General features: G+C 40.8%; 1 protein-coding gene across 1 annotated transcript; it reads right to left on the bottom strand.

The window, feature by feature from the left end:
* Positions 1-1,752: 1,752 nt before the first annotated feature.
* LOC123645721 (snRNA-activating protein complex subunit 3-like) lies at positions 1,753-22,628 on the bottom strand. Its single transcript, XM_045562152.1, is given in 8 exon segments — positions 1,753-2,895; positions 4,605-4,769; positions 5,653-5,666; positions 5,668-5,736; positions 10,850-10,996; positions 12,433-12,556; positions 22,292-22,436; positions 22,439-22,628. Coding segments are annotated over 8 exon segments (1,104 nt in total). The 3' UTR covers positions 1,753-2,645.
* Positions 22,629-23,488: the final 860 nt, after the last annotated feature.

Genomic DNA, 23,488 nt, shown 5'->3' with positions numbered 1-23,488 from the left:
AAATGCAACGTGTGATCCTTGATAGGATCCTGAATTTCTTTTTAATCTGCAACGGAAGATACGGGCAATGTTAAAAGAACAAAACAAAAAAGACAAGTATAAAAACAAGTATGGAGGAAGCTCTGTCCAAGGCAGAGAAGCAGTCTTTCCCAGATGCTTCTCCCTGTGGAAGCACTTACAAAACCGTGGCTCAGTGAGGCAGTGACTCCAAGAGAGCATGGTAAAACGGTAGCTCAAGATGGGACGGTAACAAACTGAGAACCGAGACATTAACATGGCACATCTAATGCATTATGAAACAGCAAGAAATGGAACCAATGCAGCTGAAGATGAAATTGATGACATGAAGGAAATCTGTGAGATAATCACAGTGCACATGAAAGGAGAGGACAAAGACTTACAGAAGACAAAAACAATAGTGCAAAAATATTCTTCACATCGAAATCCAACAGGGAAAAAAATTCAAACACAAAATCTTGGAGAATTTCCCTAAAATTAAAGAAAATTAATTTTAATAGATTTTTAAAAACATACCAGGTACAAAGCAACCAAAGAAAGAAAGAAAAAACATGACAAGAAAATCTGATATAGAGCAATAGGCAATGAGACCCATTCTGGCTAAATTACTTAACTTTGAGGATGAAGAAAGATGTTTTCAGGTATCCAATCAGAAAAAACAAATCATCTGTAAAAACAGGGCTGGCCTCAGACTCCTCCACAATAGCATTTCATGTCAGCAGGCATCGACTAATCAATGTTCATGCACTTTTAAGAAGAACAGTGACCCCACACTACCAGACCCAGAAAAGTCATCATTTGAGTATAAAGGCAACAGAGAGATCTCAGATGTGAACTGTCTCAAGGTATAGCGCAGCCATGAGTCTCCTGGGAAAAACCACTTAACGATGAAATGTAACCAGTCAAGAGATTAATCAAAATAATAAACTCCAGAATGGGGAAAGTATAGCCCTGAGCACTGAATTGATCCACTTAAATATCGAAGCACAATTAAATATCTGGAAAAACTATGGTTGCATAACAGAATGGAAACATTACCTACCCTGAGTAAAATATGACCCAGGGAGGAGCACGAGGGGGCTTCTGATAATGGCCTCTCTTTACACCTGTGGGCACCATAGCCCTGGAGTTGGAGGCAATAGGTTTTTGAGACAGTGGCTGTGACCCATGGAGCATGAAGCTGAGCCTGTCTCAGAAGTCTCTGCCGATTTGAGCGCTACTAGTATCTCAGGATGAGGAGCCTGGAAGCTCCTACAGGAATCTGATGAAGACATCAGGGGTAAGTGTAGGCCTTATTAGGGTTTTTCTGTGATTCCCCAGAAAATGCCGAGGAAGAGACACAGGAAGGAAAATTCACGTGGCCCAGTCTTGGACCCTAAAGCCCTTTGTGGAGAAAGACGGCTGCACCTCCCGCGGTTACTGACAGTGTCCTGGGCCTGAGCACACCCTCCAGCCCACGGTCTGGACAGGCCACGGCTCAAGCACTGGGGTGGCCAGAGGGCAGGGCACCACCTCTGACAAAAACCATAGACTGTCCTAAATTGGTATTTTCTGGAACAAAACTCCTGCCCTAGGAAAGAGGCATTTGACTTTTGTCTAGTATGGTGGTTCTCTAACTTTTAGAGAACTAAAGACCCCCTTATGCTCTCTGAAGACCCCCTATGCTCTTAAAACTACGGAGGACTCCAAAGAGCTTTTGTATATGTGGGTTATTATTAGAAACGAAAACTGAAAAACTGTAGAAATATTTATTAACATTTAAAAATGACAATAAAAGCATTACATGTTAACGTAAATGATGTATTTCCATCAAAAATCACTACACAGTCGGCCCCTGTACCCACGGGTCTGCACCCCACAAACGCCGTGTATTTGATCTGCAGTTGGCTGACTCACAGGACAGACGGTGGAACTTTAGCATCTGGGGATTCTGGTGTCCTCGAGGTGGAGGGGGTCCTGGAACCAACCCCTCGAGCATACCAAGGGAAGACTATATTTTCCAAAAAACTTACAATTTTGTAAATCTCTTTAATGTGTAGCTTGTAGAATACAGCAAGATTCTCTTGTCTGCTTCTGTGTTTGATCTGGTTTTTTGTTCTGGCTTCGCTGAAGCCTACAGAGGAATTCTGGCCTCGCACAGGTACGTGGTTGGGAAGGGAAGTAACATTTTGATCGCTTTACATAATTATGGATGTTCCTCTTTGATACCATACCAAAACTTCACAAGAGGTAATTTCTTAAAGGTTAGTTGCAATAAGGAATTTGAAACAGTATCAATGAACATTGTGTACTCTGTGAGAGAATGAGAGTGACAAGGCAAATACCACCTTAGCGTTATCAGGAAAGTAATTTGACCTTGGGGACCCCAGCTTTGAGAACCACGTGTCCTGGGGTGTGGCTCCCTGCAGAGGGCTGCAACTCTGGAAGGAAGACTTCAGGCAGGGAGATCTGCGGGGCGGTGGCAGATGCTGGAGTGCTTCAGAACGGGCATCTGGACTTACTCTAAACCCCAAGAACCTTCCAGGTCAGCCGTTTGCACCGGGAGAAGGATGGCTGCAGTCCCAGCCTCAGAACGGAGTGGGTGGAGCTGGGAAGGGAGACACGGTTGGTGCCCCCACCCTCCAGCTCTACAGCAAGTCAGGGCACCCCCTCCCTCTGTGCCCTACGTTACACCGCCCACACCCCTGGGCTCCCGGCTGTTGCGAGGAGAGAATGCCTGGGGGAGACAGTGCTGAGCAAGCAGGTACCAGACAGGACACCCTGAAGTCTGAGGTGAGGCTCCAGCCCATCTGGGGAAGGGCACCTTGGATCGCAGTCTTCATTCCCAGCTTAGTGCTGCCAAGTTCATTGCTGGCTGCCAACATCCCTGCCTCCTGCCTGCAGTGGGAAAGAAATGGAAAGAGGAGGTCACCTTCATGGGCAAAGGATGGGGACAGGTGCAGGGGTGAGGTGGGGGGTATGTTAAAGTGATCAAGACACAGCCCAGACCCCACAAATCAGGGCCACAGAAACTTATTGGTTGTCACTGGGCCCCCATTGCTGCTTCTAGGCCTCCAGGACATATGAAGTGGGGACCATCTCTCCCATAGCAGCAGGGCAGGTGGGACTCCACCACAGAGACCCAGGGGAGGACCGAGGAGGGGCCCCATGCCCCGCCACATGGCACGAGGTGGCCTAGGCAAGAGCTGTGAGTCTGCGGCTGGAGCCTGGGTGCTGAGGGGATTGGCAGCTGGCAGCTGGTGGACCCCTGGGGTCAGAGGAACATTGCAGGCCCTGCAAGAGCAATGACAGCGTGCAGGAGCGACAATTAGGGGCACCCGACCAAGCAGCCCTTGAATGGATTGTGATGACTCTCCACGTCTTGAGGCCCAGCCAAGTGACCTTGGCCTGGAGAAGCCGTGGCTGGAGTGAGGATGCCAGGGACGGTGAGGTGGGCAAAGTGTGCTTTTGGCCTCTCAGTAATCTGGGTGGCTGGGGCTTGAGCCAGCTCGACTTTGGTTTAGAAGATTAAAAAAGCGGGCATGACCAGCACCCCACTGTCTTGGAATAAGCACACTCATCACCCCGTGGGCTGCCAGGGCCCTGCAGAGCATCTCACTTTGTTTTGCCATCAGCTGTGCTGCTCAAGGCTAACAACTCGTTCTGTGCATGAAGATGCTAAAAAGAGCACCTGGAGAGGGCCTTGAACTTCACAGAGGCGGGTTCCTGGCTGCAGGCTGAGGCAGGAGCGCGGGCCGCTGTGCGCTCAGGCCCAGCAGCGACAGGAGGAAAGGACCCTCAGAGCGTTGAGCCCACCACGCACTGCTGGTGTGGGCTCTGAATCCTCTGTGCTCCTGGCTCCAGTCTCTGGACTAAGGCTCTCTAGGTCTGGTGGGCAGCTCTCATGCTAGGATTCCCTTTCCCGTCATCCTCAGAACTCCTCTCATGTCTATTCTGTGTGGTGTCCCACGACTTTCTTGTTCACGGTTTACTCTTTGTGTGAAGTGCTTCCACTTCCTCTGGTAGCTCTCTGAGAAGCGGTGTGTGGGACATAACATTCTGGAGACTGGTCACTAACTAATCCACAAATCTTATTTTAGACTATTTTAGCTCCTTCCCAGTTTAAAGCTCTCTATCAAAGTATTAAGACTTCACATTGGTCAAATATTAGAATTACTCTTCTCTTTCCCTAGTTCTTTGTTACCTCCTTCAAATTTTGCCAAAAAAGACAAGAAACCTAAATAAAGTTGCAAATACACAAAACAAAAAACCTGTATTATACACACAATGGGTGACTAGTACCTGAATAACAGCTGTTTAATATAAAAAAGGGAGATACTTTTAAAAGTATTTACAGATTTTAACCCTCTAATAAATAGTAAAGTATTTCTTAAAGATGTTCAAAAAAATCAACAATAGAGGATGCAAATGGATACAGAGAGTTGCTAATGGCATGGAAAGGAGACAGGTATTTTTGCTGTTCCCAAGCCAAGTTGCAATGGTGATTGCTTTTACTCCTTTTTTTTTTTTTTAAAATACCTGTGCTTTTATATGGTGAAATAAAGAGAAGGAAAAGAGTAAAAAACGTTCTGAGTGCTGCCACCTACTTTATGTCAGTAATGACGACAACATGCTCAGAGTCTCCCTGGTGCCAGCGTAAGTAAGGAAAGCCTAGTTTAATATGCAGGTCACTGAAGGTGAAATCTTCCACTCTCACAGTCTGAAACTTTCTGCAGCCTCTATCATGGCACTCTGACCACTCAATGATAATCCTGCAGGAGGAAAAAGGCAAGGATATAACACTGCCCCACAAAAACTTAAAAACTACAGAAAAGGGTTTGTGATTCACACGACCTGGCTCACCCAACTAACTGGACAGCTGCCATCTTGAGATGAAGACCATAGTGTCTGAGAAGGGGACACTGAATTTTTCTTCATCTATTAGAGTGATAATTCTCAAAGTGTGCTCCCTGGGGTCAAAATTACCTTCATAATAATACTAAGCTATTACCTGCCTTGTTCAATTCTCATATTCTCATAAGCGACCGGTTTTCTGCAGGCAACATGATGTTTATCACTTCAGCTTGAATGCAAAATGCATAACAATTTCTCACCTGTTTTGGAAAACAGGTATTTTTCACAAAAACATTAACATGTAATGAGATTATTTAAATTAATACTTCAAATATTCCTTAATTTCAATCTCTAATATGATAAATATCAATAGCTACAACCCACATATGCAATAGTTCTTTGAGGCCCTCAATTATTTACAGTATAAGGGAGAGCTGAAACCAATAAGTTTGAGAACTGCTGTATTAGAATATAGATTAAAATTTTTATATTTTTTATTTTATTTATCTTTCTAGAGACAGGGTCTCACTATGTTGCCTGGACTAGAATGCAGTGGCTATTCACAGGCATGAACAAACAGCCTCAAACTCCTGGCCTCAAAAGATCCTCCTGAGTAGCTGGGATTATAGGCATGCGCCACTATGTCCAGCTTAATTTTTGTTAGATGTATATAATGCTCAGTACAAGATCCACAAAAAATTCCTTGCAAAGATCCTTAAAAGACCAATAATAGGATTTGTGGAGATATCACTACTTTGAGAAGTAGAAATAGGAATTTAAGAAGATTTTTGGAAACTATACCTGCTCAAATCTCTGTATTTCCACATATCTGTTATCACTGTAAAATGTTCCTTCTAAATAAAAGAAGGCTGATTTATATAGGTCCTACAAGAAAACAGATGTTGAGAAAAAGCCTATAATTAACAATTATAAAAAGTATTAATTAAAATTTATACATCATAAAATCACAGTAACATGTTCCAAATACCTTTATGAAACTTCATAGAATATGCTCAGCATATTAAATCTGTTTAAAATTTGATGGGAACCTACTATGTGACAAGTACTATGTTAGTTACCAGGGATGAAGGTATAAAGACACGTTCCCTGCTACTATTTTCAATTTGATCCTATTGCTGTTTTAGTCGCTAGCTTTGATTTAAATTTGTATATTGTCCTGTGATTCATAAAAGGAACCCAATTAGAAATGAAATAAACTTCAGTGTTATTTCATTGTATGCACAGACAGCAATGATAGCTATTTTGGATACTAGAACTAAAAACTAAACAAAATCTTATCTTTGATGTCTCCCCTGTGAAAATAACATTGATTGAGTTATATTTTTCTGGCATTTTTTAATATTTTCAATGTTTCCTAAAAAAAATTCTCTCCTTGTATTTTCAAAACTCTTAGACAGACAGAATATTAATTTCTATTTTTACGCAAGCAATCGTACCCCAAGTACCACAGTAGTAGCTCAACTGGTCTAAGCCCTCAGGTTTCTTAACTTTTGTTCTTCCAGAGTTTCTAACAAAGGGGTGGCTCTTAATCCTGACTGTAAAGTAGAATCACAGGAACACCCAAGACCAAGTCTCACCTCAGACTCTTTAAATGAGAATCCTTGAGGATGCGGCCCAGACATCAGTATTTTTCCAAAGTTCTCTAGGAAAAATAATGCAAGCAGAGTTGAGAACCACTGCTAGAACTGCCCTCCACCCTATGCTTAGAAATAGGCTCCTGGAAGAGAGTCAGAAGACCTGAGTTTTTTTCCTTAACCTACTGCTGACTGTAATAGCTTTGTGACTCTGGGCATGTATCTCTCCTCAGCCCTCAGTGTCTCACCTGTAAAGTGAGAATAATCTCTGCCATAGTATCTGACAGGATTGTGGTGAGGATCAAAAGCAATTTATGACCTGTGGAAGATATGTAAGTTTCAGGTACTAAAATAATTTTACCCTAATGTTACTATTTATCTCCTACTTCTTGGAAGCTTCTACTTTTCTTTCGTAACTGTCTTCGATCCTCCATTTACAGATCATGTGGCACTGGGGTCAGATACTCCTGCCGAGACCGGTTGTGCTGTTTCTCCTTGGACCTGTCACTACATCTCACTGACCCTCTGGACCCTCATGAAAAATATGAGTAAAGCCATTACTTTCCTCACAGGTCGATGTGGAGATATAAAGACACTTCATACCAAACAGAAAATATGACACTTTATATACTTCTAAACCCTCAAAGAGGTGAGCCAGGGTCCAAACTAAGGTTCAATGTGTATAAAATTTTGTTCATTACAAAACACTTCTACTGAACTTCATCTTCAGTGATTTAAGCAACTTAAATCACTTTTGCTATTAATTACTCATTACCAGGTAGACCTGAAACAACAAAAATGTTTTCCATCTAAATCATAAGGCATCCATTAATAACCTCTCCTTATCTCAGTATATAAATGGCAAGCATGGAAGATGTGAGTAATCTCAATACCAGTGAATTTTTATTCTTAACCGTAACCAAAAGATAATCACTCAAAATAGGTTTCCCTATTTTGTCAGTACCTCGGGTAGATGAACTGACCAAATTCCAGGTGGGGGGACTTGGGGAATCACCAACCAATATGCAAAAACCAGTGTCAGAAGTTACTTCTGTTAGTAACCGAATGTACACTGTCCATTTTACAAAGTAACTACTGATAACTAGTATAGCCATTTGAACAAAGTCATGATTTATATATAATTTTAAGCACTTATTAGTTACTCTCCTGCAAATATTCAAATCAGCTATAGTAGCACTTCAGAAATATTCCTAGGATCCTCTGCGAGGGAAATGGTACTGGGAGAGAAACACTAGGGAGACTTGGTTAAGGAAATCTGTACAACTTACATTTATGCTACCATTTTCCTTTACAAAAAAGTTATAATAAGGAACAGAATAATACGTGTGTAATGTATGTTCTTAGAGCTCCTCTAAGAAAGACCTTTAAGAAGCTCATGTCTGTAATCCCAGCACTTTGAGAGGCCAAGGTGAAAGGACTGCTTGAGGCCAGAAGTTGGAGACCAGCCTGGGCAACATAGCGAGACTTCAAAAAATTTAATAAATTAAAAAAAAGAAATACCTTCAAGTCCTGCTTAGTAGTTGGAATAAAGATTCTCACTTCCTTAGCTATAAGACCCACAACTCCCTCATTCGTTCCACGATTTCCAATGGAATACACCTAAATATATCCTTATCAATAAAAGCCTTAGGACTCAAGGACTTATTTTCAACTTTGTTTGGTGTGACAATGACATGAGATGAACAGATGAGATAATTCTGGCAAAATGCTGAGAAATGTTGAAGGTAGGCAATAGGTACATTAGAGGTTCATTATACTAGTCTCCTGTTTGTTTGAAATTTTCCAAAACAAAACTGTTTTTTCTTAAACAACATAAAATACAACTGCCAATCAAGGAAAGAAAAATTTCCAAGGGTCAGGAAATTGTTAGCATCGGCAAAATCTCACATGTTCACCTTTCCAAAACATAGCTGGAGAACAAGGAAGCAAACAAAACAGATCTCTGAATGAAGATACTAGAAGCTTGCTGTCATGCATATTTTAATTACAGCATCGCTGAAGTTTTCACTCAATGCCTATTTGCCACATAAACAAAATGGTAGAGAAAGACATCTAAAGCCAAGTTTAATGCCAGCAATATAGAAAAGAAGAAAGAATGTGGACTTTCAAAGTGAAATGAGATAGATCTAAATACAGCCCCCATCACTGCTTACTGAACTTGGGCAATTCACGACGGTGCTCTGAAATCATTCTTTCTCATACCTGTAAAATAGTGATAATTCATTCCAAAGGTAGCATACATGTGGCATATGGTAAGTGCTCACAGAGGGAAGAGGCAGAAAGAGCATAACAGTAAATGTGTAAATATTTTTAATGGGACTATAGGTCATTTAGTCCCTGCTTAGAAAATTTCTAAAGACATCAGCATCTACGTACAAACACAATAAATTGAATGAGCCTTGTTAAAAACATTCTCCAGGGTCTCCTGAAGGTAAGAATTAGCCCCTAATCTGACTCAAAATGGTTTGAGGGCCAGGCGCAGTCACTCACGCCTACAATCCTGGCACTCTGGGAGGCAGAGGCGCGAGGATCGCCTGAGCTCAGGAATTTGAGACCAGCCTGAGCAAGAATAAGACCCCATCTCTACAAAAATTAGAAAAAATAGCCAGACATCACAGCATACACCTGTAGTCCCAGCTACTTGGGAGGCTGAGGCAGGAGGATCACTTGTGCCCAAGAGTACGATATTGCAGCGAGCTACAATGAAACCACTGCACTCTACCCAGAGCAACAGACTGAGACTATATCTCAAAGGAAAAAAAAAACTGCTTTGAGCAATGACACAGTTGGAATGAAGAGGGTAAATTCAGGTTTTTCTTATTAGATTGATCTTATTAATCTACTGTTACACCTTGTGGTTTTTTGGTAAGGTTAAGAAACTGCAGAAGATTGTTGTTTCTCCTTTAAAGAAAAGACAAATCTCTTATTTCCTGGTTTATATATAGTTTTGAAATTCTACTTTTTCTCTTTATCCTAGTGTTTAGCTCCCAAAGCACTGAGATGGCAACCCTGAAAAACCTAAATATCCTAAAACCGTTTGCAACATAACAAAAAAATACTCAAGTGTAATCTCCATGTGACCCATGATGCTAGTCTCCACGCCAGTCACCAAAAAGACTGGAACACAGCCTGGGGGCAGACAGCCCCTATCCAATAGGATCAGCACACTGTAATACGCACTGCAATGGACAAATGGACAGGCACCAGGGTGGCAAAGAAAGGACAGTCAGGAAAAATTTTATGTAATGGGTAAGTTTTGAATGGGGTTTAAAAATTTGAGTATGAACGCACCAGACAGATGGAAGGAGGGAAAGGGTTTCCTACCATATTCAAATACCCAGAGGCGTGAAAAAGTATAGGACGCTTCAGGAAGGTACACAACCCACCGTGGCCAAAGCATAAGATGTAAAGGTAGAGGGTGAGTAATGTGGAAAGTTAATTTGGGAATCAACATTTTGAAGCCCTTACGCACCAGTCTAAGAAGAAAAGAAAGAAGATGAAACCTGAGCTAGACCAACGTTTATGTGGCTCGTGAAACAAGAACCAGCAAAAAAAGCAGATTGTGTTGGTTACTGTCCAAACTCTTATCTCCACCCTAGTTGTTCCTTATTTATCTACAGGAAATGCTGCCCCTCTCCTAAAATGTGGGGTTCTCTGCTAGAGTTGTACCAGGTAACAGAATTAGTTCCCTCTTGCCCTGTGATGAAATCCAGAGGGATGAGGCCCTTCTGCTTTGGTAGGTAAATGAACCCTTCTGAAAACTTTGTGAGCAGCCAGTCTACCACTTTGCTCCTTTCCATCCTTATCCAGTGGGTACAAGGGGTTTCTCTGTCCTTTTCAGAGCACCATACTGAGAAACACCAACAGGGACCAACTTCATACGCTCTCTCCCTCTTGGAGACTGGTCCTTGCACTGACAGGTCCTTCTATGGGCAGTGAAAGGTGAAGAAAGGGTGTAAACTACCGAGGCTCTCAGTTGACTCTAACCTTTTGCTGGGGGCCATCATGACAGACTGAAGCTCCCACAGAGTTTGAAACAAGAGCAAGCAAACAGCAAAGTCAAATACTACAGCCAGGTCAAGTTGTATGAAAATGGGAAAGTGACCGATTGTTTATACAATCAGGTGGTCACTATTACCCTGGAAGGAAAAGTATCGATAGAATTATTTAAAAACAAATGAAAGGTAAGGAAATCAAACTGAGTAGAGCCTCCTCTTTGGAAAAGTTCTGGTGATAAGGGAAGGAAAGAGGGTAGGAGCTTAATGGAATCACATGGGAGAAGGAAGCATTTACTGGGATGTTTACAAGCCTGCCAGAGTAATCATTATTCCCTTAGCTTCTTGCCATTATTTCCTTGTTTTATGGGAGGAAAATCATCTTACTTTGCTGATGTGCTCAGGGGCTTGGTCAGGAGTGTTGCTGAATTCTCCACCAATCTGGAGGTCACCAACACAGCAAATTGAATCCCTTAGCTCTGTGAGCTTCTGACTGCCCAGTACCAGCATGGCAAACCAATAAAACCACAAATCCTGTCACAACCAGATCTAAATTAAGTTACTGATTTTCTTAAATTTAAATTGTCGCCATAACTTGGTTCTGTTTTCTTAGATTCTATATTTGTCTATTTCACATCCATTAATTATAGGGCCAAACTAACATTCAAAACTATTTCCATCTCCCCTGTGATCCAGAGCCCATACTCTGAAACCACCTTCTTTATCTAACTCTCACACACCAAACGGGTATTTCCCCTGCCACCCCATCAACTGAAATCAACCCAGGACCGGGTACCAGGCAACAAGGGACAGAGCCTATGCCCCAAAGCCTGCTGGAATTATTCAATCTAGCCCATCCTAAATTGTTTACTCTTCCCCACCTGGCCTTTCCCACAGAAACCCCAGTAAAAACAGGGGCCGATGCATTCCCCTCTCTCCTTTCAGCCTCCTGGCTGAGAAGAGTGCTTCTCTCTATGGCCCTGTGTGGCAAGCCCCCTCCTCTCAAGAAATGTAATAAGGATCTTCCTTCAATGGCATTGGCCTCTCTGTGTCATCACTTGGTTACCTCCATAAACTAAAATCCCGTCGGTACAATTGAGATACTTGGCAACAGAACTTTTCCAGTTGAAGCTAAAGTATATAATGAAGATGCTACCAAACTGACGTTAGCATTGACAGCCTTGGGATTAAAACTTCATCTACCAGCATGGACTTTTAAAATTTCCTAAAAGCTTCTTCATTGAAGTCAGGCAATTTATACCCTAACCTCAGGTGATAAATCCAAAGATTCATTTTTTTTGGTTTTGTTTTTTATTTTCTTATGAGTAATTTGAGATCTTAATCAAACAAGGTAATTAGTATAACTACAGTCCAGATGCTTCATAAATGCCTATTTATTCATAAGTGCAATTTATGTATAATAATATTGCAATTAAACTTCATTAGAGTTTATGACACATCTATTTAGGGAACCAAGAGTATATACCCTCTAGGCAAGGACAGACTTCTGAAAAATTCCTGGATACCCCTGACTTGTTAACTTTCCACATTTTCATCAAGACCTGTCTTTAGTTAGTTCAGTAACTTCCCAAGTATTCTGAATTCATGAACAAAGGTTACTCTCTACTCTTCCATTAACCAACTATTCTGCAAAAAAGGCTCAAGAACTCATTGAATTAGAATTATTGTGGATTCAAATATACTTTCAGTTGCTTCTAGCGCAGAAATCAGGTACACATTTCAATATTGTAACTATAATCCTACTGATCAAGAGAGTGTTTGAAATTTGACCATATTTCCAATATTCCCTATTAAAAGAACCCAAGAATACAAACTGCCGGCTCTAAAAATAAGATGTCAGATAGGCAGCATACGCTTGCATTTATTTTGAATAGGAATGTGACTCTTCAGATCACTAAACCCTTGACAACTCAGATTATACACGAAACCCAAAAGGTTTTACTACTGACCTTATGAAATTTAACAGGGTACAGGATATCCACAGATTGGATAAGCTCCCCTTCTTCAATCACGTCAGCTGGATTTGCAGGTTTTTCCCGATGGCAAGTGACTCCTGAAGACAGAGAAAGAGACCTTGAAATCAGATATTGTAACTCAGATAAGAGGCAGTGTGGAACAATGGCCATTAGCAAGGACTTCAGTCTGACAGCTCTGGGTTTGATGCCTAATTCTACTTCAGGAAAATTGTTAAACATCACTAAGCTTTGGTTTCTTCTTCCGTAAGAAAGAAAAAAAACAAACCCAAATACCAGAAAATATTTATTTCACAAAACTATTGCTGGGAATATGTACATAAAGCATCTAATAAGATGGTTGGCACTAAGTGCTTAGCAACTGATAATCAAACAGGAACAGGAACTAATGTTGGCATAACACTGCCATTTCTAGTTACTTTACACCAGAGAGTTAGAATGCAAACACAGATCTGTTTGGCTCTAAATCCCTTGTGCTTTTTACAATACCATCATATCTCTAATATATCATATTCCCTTTTATATGTTCAATAACTGTAAAATAGGGGCCACCAGGGTGGACTGGTTAAGTAAAGATGTAAAATGTTTTAAAAAATAAGCAGGGGTGATGTCACACAAAATGGCAGAGTAGGAAGCCCTACAGCTCAGTCCCTCTAAAGAATCAACTACTAAGCTGGAAAGACAACACTGGAATCCCCTGGTTTGGAATTCCAGAACTACATGCGACACTTATAACAACCAGAGGAGTGTTTGATGAAGGGAGAGGCTACTCATCTTTTATAAGCAAGCAGCGTATGTAAACCAACTACCACCCCCCACATTCCTCAGTCCCACTGCAGATGAGATAGCAACTTGAGTTCCTGGAGCAGCTGGCTGGTGCCAGGGCAGGCAGCAGAGACTGACCCTCCAAAAATTGGGGGCTGTGTATTTCAGTTGGTCTGGTGATGCTCTGAGTGCCTGGCCCAGATGTTTGTCTTGGGTTTGACCCTCCTGGTAGTAGTAGCTTCCCCCAGCACCATCTATTGGAAGATTTAGAGAAAGGCACCTTTATTCTTTTTATTTTCTTTCTTTTTTTCTTTTATGGAGCCATATATTTAAAGAAATCTTTGTCAGATCACTGACTGACTACAGAGATAATGGAATAGATATGTCAATGACCACTACACTAAAAGTAATACAAATACTGCAAAAATAGTTTGGAAAAGTCACAGGCAGCTTCAGCCTTCAGCAAGAAAAAACATACTCAGAATGTTCTCAGCAAACACTTAAAAAACAGATGAAAGAGGGAAGTATGGCACAGTCATAGGAAAATAAGAATTTGACAGGAACCAAGCCTGAGGAAGCCCACACACTAAAATTACTAGTCAAAGATGTCAACTAATTGTTCCTACAGGCAAAAGCTAGATTCACACATAAATAAAAGCCCACTAAACAAACAAAAAAATGATGTTAAACTAACTTCCTTAAATGTGCTAAATGAGTACCCCAGAAATTTGTATAATTCATTATGTACCAATTTTAAAAAAGGTGTTGAATGAGCTAAAGGAAACCACAAATTACTAAAGAAAATCAGGTTTCTCAATAAGATTAACAGTAGATTTCTCATCAGAAACCAGGGAAATTAGAAACCAGTAGGATGACTGACTTAGTCATTTAGAGATGGGGTCTTGCTGTGTAGCCCAGGCTGGCCTCGAACTCCTGGGCTCACATGATCTTCCCACCTCAGCCTGTCACGTAGCTGGGACTATAGGCATGTACTACCATAACCACCTTTTTTTAATTTTAAATTTTATTTTTTGGATGACGTATTTAAAGCCATGAAAGATAAAACTATCAGTCAAAAATTCTGTATCTGCCAAAACTATCCATCAGGAATGATGGAGGAATTAAGACATTTTCAGATAAACAAAAGCTAAGGAAGTTCATTACCACTAGACCTGACCTATGAGAAATGCTAAAGAGAGGTTTTCTGGCTGAAATGAAAGACACTAGACAGCAACTTGAAGCCATAAGAAAAAATAAAGAGCTGGGTACGGTGGCTCATACCTGTAATCCTAGCAGTCTGGGAGGCAGAGGCAGGAGAATCGCTTGAGGTCAGAAATTTGAGACCAGCCTGAGCAAGAGCGAGACCCCGTCTCTATAAAATATGGAAAAATTATCTGGGCATGGTGGTGCACACCTATAGTCCCAGCTACTCGGGAGGCTGAGACAGGTGGATCGCTTGAGCCCAGGAGTTTGAGGTTACAGTGAGCTGTGACACCACTGCACTCCAGCCACAGCAATAGAGGGAGACTCTGTGTCAAAATAAAAAAAAAAAAAAGAAAAGAATAGAAATAAAGAACACTGGTAAAGGTAACTACATAGGTAAATATTGAAGACAATGTTACTGTACTATTTTTCCTGTATGATTCCAAAACAAATGGATTAAACAATATTTATGTTTATAAAGATATAATCTGTGGCAATAACAATATAAAAAGGGAAAGACAAAATCTAGGGACAGAATGTTTGTATAGTATGGAAATAAAATTGGTACAGACGTTCAACTTACAATAAGGTTATGCCCTAAAAAACTCATCATGAATCAAAAATATTGCAAGTTGAAATAATTTAATACCCTGATAAGCCCATGATAAAGTGAAAAAATCATAAGGTGAACCACTGTAAGTTGGGGACTATCTGTATTACTAAAAGTAAGTTAGCATGGGCAACATAGTGAGACCCTGTCTCTACAAAAAATAAAAAAATTAGCCAGGCATGGTGGCACATGCCCATAGCCCTAGCTACTCAGGAGCCTGAGGTCAGAGGATTGCTTGAGCACAAGAATTCAAGGTTACAGTGAGCTATTATCACACCATTGCACTCCAGCCTGGTGACAGAGCAAGACCCTGTTTCACAAAACACAAAACCAAAAAAGGGAGGTTGTTATAAGATTGAATTATAATCTGTAAGATAACTGCTAGGAAAATACCTAGAATATGTACATTAAAGGAAGAAGGGAATAAAACTGGACCAGCACAAAACTTCAGCTACTGCATATATAAAATAAGGCAGTAATGGAGGAAATTAAGGAATTAAAAAATATAAAACATGCAAATAGCATAATGGCAGAAGAAAACCCTTCCTTATCAGTAATTACTTTAAATGTAAATGGATTAAACTCTCTTATTAAAAAGGCAGATTGGCAAATTGGATAAAAAAAAACCTGATACATCTATGCTGTCTAAAAAAGACTCGCTTTAGATGCAAAGACACAAACAAGTTCAAAAGATATTCCATTCGAACAGTAACCAGAGGAAAGCTGGAATGGCTTTATTATTGTGAGACAAAACATATTAAGTCAAAAAAAAATTACAAGAAACCAAGTACAGTAGTGCATGTCTGTAGTCCCAGCTACTCAGGGGGCTGAAGTGGGAGGACCACTTGAGCCCAGGAGCGGAGGCCAGCCTGGATAACACAGCAAGACCCTGTCTCTAAAAAAAAAATTTTTTCAAAAGTTACTAAGAGACAAAAAAAATACATCATATACTGATAAAAAGTGCCACCCAGCATGCATTATACAGATGTATATACCTATATATTGCAAACTTATATGCAGCCAACAACAAAACTCTACAATATATGAAGCAAAAACAGAATTGAAGAAAGAAATAGACAGCTCTACAATAATAGTTGGAGAATTTAATATCCCACTTTCAATAATGGGTAGAACAACCAGATACAAGATTAATAACGAAACAGAAGACTTGAGCAACGGTATAAAACAATTAGACCTAACAGACATATACAGAACTCTCCATCCAACAATAGCTGAATATAGATTCTTCTCAAGTGCATATGGACAGTTCTCCAGGACAGACCACCAAATCTTAAATTTACAAAAACCAAAATCACAAGGCTGGGTATGGCAGCTCACACCTGTAATCCTAGCACTCTGGGAGGCCAAGGCAGGGGGATTGCTTGAGCTCAGGAGTTCGAGACCAGCCCAGTCAAGAGTGAGATCCCCCTATCTCTACTAACAATAGAAAAAAACATTAGCTGGGCAACTAAAAATAGAAAAAATTAGCCGGGCGTGGTGATGCATGCCTATAGTCCCAGCTACTCGGGAGGCTGAGGCAGGAGGATCACCTGAGCCCAGGAATTTGAGGTTGCTGTAAGCTAGGGTGATGCCACTGCACTCTAGCCTGGGCAACAGAGCAAGACTCTGTCTCAAAAAAAAAAAAAAAAAAAAAAAAAACCAAAATCACAAAAAGTATCTTTTCTAATCACAAGTGAATGATACTAGAAATCAGTAACAGAAGGAAAATTGGAAAATTCACAAATATGTGGAAACCAAACACACTCTTAAAACAACCAATGGGTCAAAGAAAAAAACACAAGTGAAATGAGAAAATACTTTGAGACAAATGAAAAGCAAAACAATATATGAAACCTAGGAGATGTAGCAAAAGCAACAATAATAAGGAAATTTATAGCTGTAAATACCTACATTAAAAAGAACAATAATCTCAACCAATAACTGTACACATTAAGGAACTAAAAAGAAGAATAAACTAAACTTAAACCTAGCAGAAAAATTGAAATAATAAAGATTAGAGTGGAGATAAATGAAACGGAAAAACAATATAAATAAATCAATGAAAACAAAAGTTGGTTCTTTGAAAACATCATCAAATTTGACAAACTTTTGCTGCAATTAAGGAAAAAAGGTTCAAATTACAAAAAAAAATCAGAAACAAAAAGGATGATAAGAGAAAACTATCAACTACTGTATGCCAACAAACTGGATAACCTAGATAAAAAGGACAAATTCCTGGAAACACACAAACTATCAAAACTGACTTAAGAAGAAATAAAAAAATCTAAGTAGACCTATAACAAATAAGGAGATTGAATCAGTAACAAAAAACCTCCCAAAAAAGAAAAGCCCAGGACTAGATGACTTCACTGGTGAATTCTACCAAACACTTAAAGAGGAATTAACAACAATGTTTTTCAAACTCTTCCAAAAAGTCTGAAAAGGAGTAAACACTTCCTAACTCATTCTGTGAAGCCAGCACTATCCTGATACCACAGCCAAAGACACTACAAGAAAAGAAAACTACAGGCCAATATCACTCATGAATAGGAATGCAATAATCCTCAACAAAATACTAGCAAACCAAATTCAGCACCATACTGAAAGGATTATACACCACAACCAAGTGGGATTTATCCCTTGAATGCATAGGTAATTTAACATTAGCAAATCAGGCTGGGCATGCTGGCTCAGGTCTGTAATCCCTCCTGCACTTTGGGGGCCAAAGCAGGAGGATCACTTGAGGCCAGGAGTCTGAGACCAGCCTGGGCAACCTAGTGAGACCCTGTCTCTAAAAATAAACAAACAAATAAATAAACAAAATTAGCGAGGCATCATGGCATGCACCTGTAGTCCCAGCTACTCAGGAGGCAGACACAGGAGGATTGCTTGAGTCCAGGAGTTCAACGTTGCAGTGAATTATGTTGATGCCACTGTACTCCAACCTGGGCAACAGAACAAGACACTGTCTCTTAAAAAAAAAGAAAAAAAACAAGAGCAAATCAATCAATGCATGCAATACACTACACTAATAGAATGATGGGGAAAAAACAGATCATATCTCAATTGATACAGAAAAGCATTTGACAAAACGCAACACCATTTTGTGATAAAAATACTAAATAAACTAGGAACAGAAGGGAACTTCCTCAACATGATAAAGGCCATATATGAAAAACCCACAGCTGACATCATACTCAACAGGTAAAGACTGAAAACTTTTCCCCTAATATCAGCAACAAGATATGGATGTGTACTTTGGCCACTCCTATATAACATGGTACTGGAAGTTCTAGATAGAGAACAGAGGGAGTAAGGGAGGGAGGGAAGAAGGAGAGAGAGAAAGAGGAAGGAAGAAAGAAGGGAAAAGAAGGGAGGGAAGCTGGGAGGGAAAGAGGGAGAGAGGAAGGGCAACCAAACTGGAAAGGAAGAAATTATCTTTGTTTACAGATAACATGCTCTTACGCATACAAAATCCTAAAGAATCCAAACACACACACACATACACACAAACAGAGCTAATGAACAAATTAAGCAAACGTGCAGAATACAAAATCAACGCACAAAAACAAATGGTATTTCTATACACTAGCAATGAACAATCTAAAGAAATTAAGAAAGCAATTCCATTTGCAACAGCATCAAAAATAATAAAATACTTAGGGATAAATTTAACCAAGGAGGTGAAAGGCTTGTATACTTAAAAACTACAAAACAAGCCGGGCACAGTGGTGAGTGCCAGCAGTCCCAGCTACTGGGGAGACTGAGGTGGGAATATCACTTGAGCTCAAGAGTTCAAGACCAGCCTAGGCAACATAGTGAGACCCTGTCTCCAAAATTTCAAAAAAAAAAACAACAAAAAACAAAACTATAGTTGTAGGGGGTGGGGAGGAAAATGTAGCTGAAAAAAAATAAAGACCTAAATAAATGGAAAGACATCTCTTGTTCATGGATTGAAAGACTTAATATTGTTGAAATGTCAATACTCCCCAAAGTAATCTACAGATTCCATGCAATTCCCATCAAAATCCCAATGGTGTTTTTTCCAGAAATAGAAAAACTTATCCTAAAACTCAAATGGAATTCTGACAGACCAGAATAGCCAAAACAATCTTGAAAAAGAACAAATTTGGAAGAGTCACATTTCATGCTTTTAAAATTTACAACAAAGCCACAGCAATCAAAACAGTACAGTTCTAGGATAAGGAAATATAGACCAATGGAATAGAACAGAGGAACTTATATGGTCAATTGACTTTGGACAAACATGCTAAGATCACTCAATAGGGAAAGGACAGTCTGGGAAAAACAAATGTCTATATGCAAAAGAATGAAGTCAAACCATTAACTCATACGTAAAAATTAACTCAAAATGAATCAAAGACCTAAACTTACACACTGAAGCTATAAACTCTTCAAAGAAAGCATAGGGGAAAATCTTCATGATGCTGGATTTGGCATTTTCTAAAGTATGACGCCAAAACACAGATGACAAAAGAAAAAACAGATAAATATAACTTGATCAAATTTAGAAACTTTTGTACATCAAAGGACATTATCAAGAAAGTAAAAAGACAACCCATAGAATGAGAGAAAATATTTTCAAATTATATGTATGGTAAGGATCTAGCATTCAGAATATACAAAGAACTCTTACAATGAGACAAACAACCTAATTTAAAAATGGGCAAAAAACTTAAGTAGACCTTTTTCAAAGAAAATATACAAATTGCCAAAAATCAAATAAAAAGATGTTTAGCATGATCAGTTATTAGGGAAATACAAATCAAAACCACAATGAGATACCACTTCACACCCACTAGGATGGCCAGTAGGATAGACATTATAAAAAAAACAAAACAGAAAGTGCTGACAAGGATATGCAGAACTTAGAACCATCATTTATTGCTGAGGGGAAAGTTGCTATGGAAAAGTTTAGTGGTTCTTCAAAATTTTAAACACAAAATTAACCATATGACCCAGCAACTCCACTCCTAGTTACATACCCCAAATAAGTAAATACAAAGACTTAAACAGACACTTGCACACCAATTTTAATAGCAGCATTATTCACGACAGCCAAAAGGTGGAAACTATCCAAACGTCCATCAAAAGATGAATGAATAAACAAAATGTGCTATATCCAATACGATAGACTACTATTGAGCCATAAAAAGGAATGACGTTCTAATGCCATAACATGGATGAATGAACCTTTAAAACATTATGCTAAGTAATAAGAAGCCATACACAAAAGGACAAATATTGTATGACTCCACTTATATGAGGTATCTAGAATAGGTAAATTCACAGAGACAGAAGGCAGAATAGAGGGTAGAGACTGCAGGAGGGGATACTGGTGAGTTACTGCTTAATGGGTACAGAATTTGTTTGGGAAGATTAGAAAGTTTTGGAAATAACAGTGATGGTTACACAGCACTGTGAATGTACTTAATGCCACTTAAACACTTCAAAATAGTTAAAATGGTAAATTTTATGTCACATAAGTTTTACCACAATAAAAATAAAGTCAGTGGGAGAGATGACAGATGCCATTATGCACCATTCAGTGCCCAGTACAGTGTCGGACTCATAGTACGTTCTGAACCCATCATGTCTACTAACTCCTAATTCCTCAACACTCATCACCTTAAATTTTTCTTAGAATTTTACACAAGAGATAACAGATTAGGATTAAGAATGTGGTTCAAGGCTGGGCGTGGTGGCTCAAGCCTATAATCCTAGCACTCTGGGAGGCTGAAGCAGAATTGCTTGAGCTCAGGAGTTCGAGCCCAGCCTGAGCAAGAGGGAGACCCCATCTCTACTAAAAATAGAAAAATTAGCCAGATGTCCTGGTGTGTGCCTGCAGTTCCAGATCCTCAGAGGCAGAAGCAAGAGGATCACTTGAGCCCAGGAGTCTGAGGTTGCTGTAACCTACAATGATGCTGCTGCATTCTACCCAGTGTGACAGAGTGAGACTCCCCCTTCAAAAAACAAAAAAAAAAAACAATGTGCTTAAACCAAAATTAGGAGTTAGGAGTTGAACAAAAAGACGAGAAATAGGGTGATGATAAGGCAAACATTTAGCCTAATACTGAGAGAAGGACCAAACTCGGAGCAAAAATAAAGGCAGAGATCTCAAAGAGGCAAATATGCAGTCACTTGAGTTCTGCGTGTCCTTTTTTCTCACTAGTTCCCAGTCCCAGTGGAGTTTCTCTAGTTTGTTTCCAATTAAGCATATCCAACATCAAATGACCACACAGTCTACACTAACACTCAGCCAATGACAGTGTACTGATTCATGAGAAAAGGGTGAAAAAGATGAGAATCTTACCATGTCATAAGCAAATGTTTCTTGTCTGCAGACACAATCTATCTTAGTTAATCCTGTTGTAAATACAAGAAAAATCAAAGTTCAGCATTCTTTATTGGGCTTCTTTAATATTTAACTTTTTATTTTGAACTAATCTAAAAATTAAAGTGGCAAAAATAGTACAAAGAATCCCTTTATATCTCCTATTCAGCTTCCGCTAAGTTAACTTAACACCTTATATTATCATAGAAAAGTGATCAAGAACAGAAAATTAACACTTACACAATATTATTAGCTACATTTTTCAAATTTCACACAATTTTTAATTCAATGCCTTTCTTTTCAGTTTCAGATTCCTACCCAGTACCCTACATGATATCAGTTATACTTCCTTAGTGCACTCAAGTCTGTTAATAGTCCCTCATGGTCTCCCTGTCTTTCATGATCTTGACACGGTCAGGGATCACTAATCAGTTATTTTGTACAATGTCCTTCAATTTGGGTTTGGTTCCTGTTTCCTAATAATTGAAATAAACTTAGCATTTTTGGCAAGAATACAAGAATGATGTCCTTCTCAGTACATCAAATCAAGAGGTTCATGATATTAATATGCCGTATTACTGCTGATGTTTACCTTGGTTAACTTCCTGTCTGTCACATTCCATTGCTTGTCTTTATGAACACGCACTTGTAAAATTAGCCAATAGAAAAACTAGCCTTTGATGAAGCTGTCTTGTTGCTTTACTCAAACTCGCAGAAATTGTGCATCAGGGTCCTGGGACTTCTCCCGGTGTTCCGGGAAGGCTCCAGCCGGTTGAAGGCTTCCAAAGCGCGATCCTCCTACCTCAGGCCCCCCCTCCAAGAGCCGAATCCCAGAGGACATCAGGAGCAGGACTGAACCTCGGGTGGCGCCAAACTGCAAGAGCCCCTCGGCCCGCACTCACCCGCACATCGCCCTGAGCCCGGCCGCCGCCTGCAGGCTGCAGCCCGGATCCCGCGCCGCCGCGGCATCCTCCCGGTCCGAGTCCGCGACCTCTCCACGCCCGGGCAGCGCGGGTGCTGGCGGCTCCCTCAGCGACAGGTCCCCGGCCCGCGCAGCCGGCCACGCCACAGCTCCCCAAAGGCGCCCACGTGGAAAGTGGGTGTGCTCAGCTCGGGCAGCTGGTGTTCCGGAAAGTTGCAGCCGCCAGTGCTGGCGACCCGGTCCTGCCTGCCGAGAACCCCACTGCACGTGGAGCCGCACCGGCCGCTTTCCGCCACGTTCGCGCCACTCCCTCCCATCTCTGCAACAGCCGGGCCAGCAAGGCCTCCCGGGACCTGATGGGACTTGTAGTCGCCTGCGGCGCCCAGCGTACCGCGCGGACGGGGCTGCACGCACTACATTTCCCGGCGTTACGCACTACATTGCCGGTGCCGGGCGCTGCGGAGAGCGGTGGCTGCTCTAGCCCAATGCAGTGTGTCGGGCTGAGCTCCCGGGGCTGGCTGGGTTCCGAGGATGCAGGACTTTTCTTTGACTCCAGGGTTAGCAGGCTGCTCTACCTCACTGCCCTAGAGTCTGAGAGACAAGTGGGCCGAGGGCAGACACCAGGGACACGACCAGCCCTCCAGATCCGGTCCTTTCAGAACCTCCCCAACGGCCCCAATTTGGCATGCATGTATATACGTGTGCATTGGTGTGTGTGTAGTGTTTCAGAGCCTCTACTCTGATCACACACTGTGCATTAACCCCAATGCGTACTTTTAAAAATCACAGCAACCTTTCCGAGTAGGGATTATCATCCCCATGTTGCTGTTGAAGGAGTTAACTGCTAGGGAAAGAAACAGCACTGGCTCTGATCTCAATTGTTCTAGCTTCAAAGGGAGCACTGCATCTCTCAGAGGCCCCAAAGGACATGGTAGCACTTACAGAAGAAGCCTATTTATTAGGACATAGTCTTATACCATGTAATTCACTCACTTGTGTTCATTCAATGGTTTTTAGTATATTCACAGAGTTGGGTAACCATCACCACAATGTATTTGAGAATTTTTTTCCCACTCCAAAAAAGAAATCTGGATAGGGCTTGGTGGCCCACCTGTAATCCTAGCACTTCAGGAGGCCATGGGTTAAGCCCGGGAGTTCGAGGCTGCAGTGAGCTACG

This window comes from Lemur catta, chromosome 10 (genome assembly GCF_020740605.2).
Source record: "Lemur catta isolate mLemCat1 chromosome 10, mLemCat1.pri, whole genome shotgun sequence".
NCBI classification, from domain to species: Eukaryota; Metazoa; Chordata; class Mammalia; order Primates; family Lemuridae; genus Lemur; species Lemur catta.
This window is presented reverse-complemented; position numbering and strand designations above follow the sequence as displayed.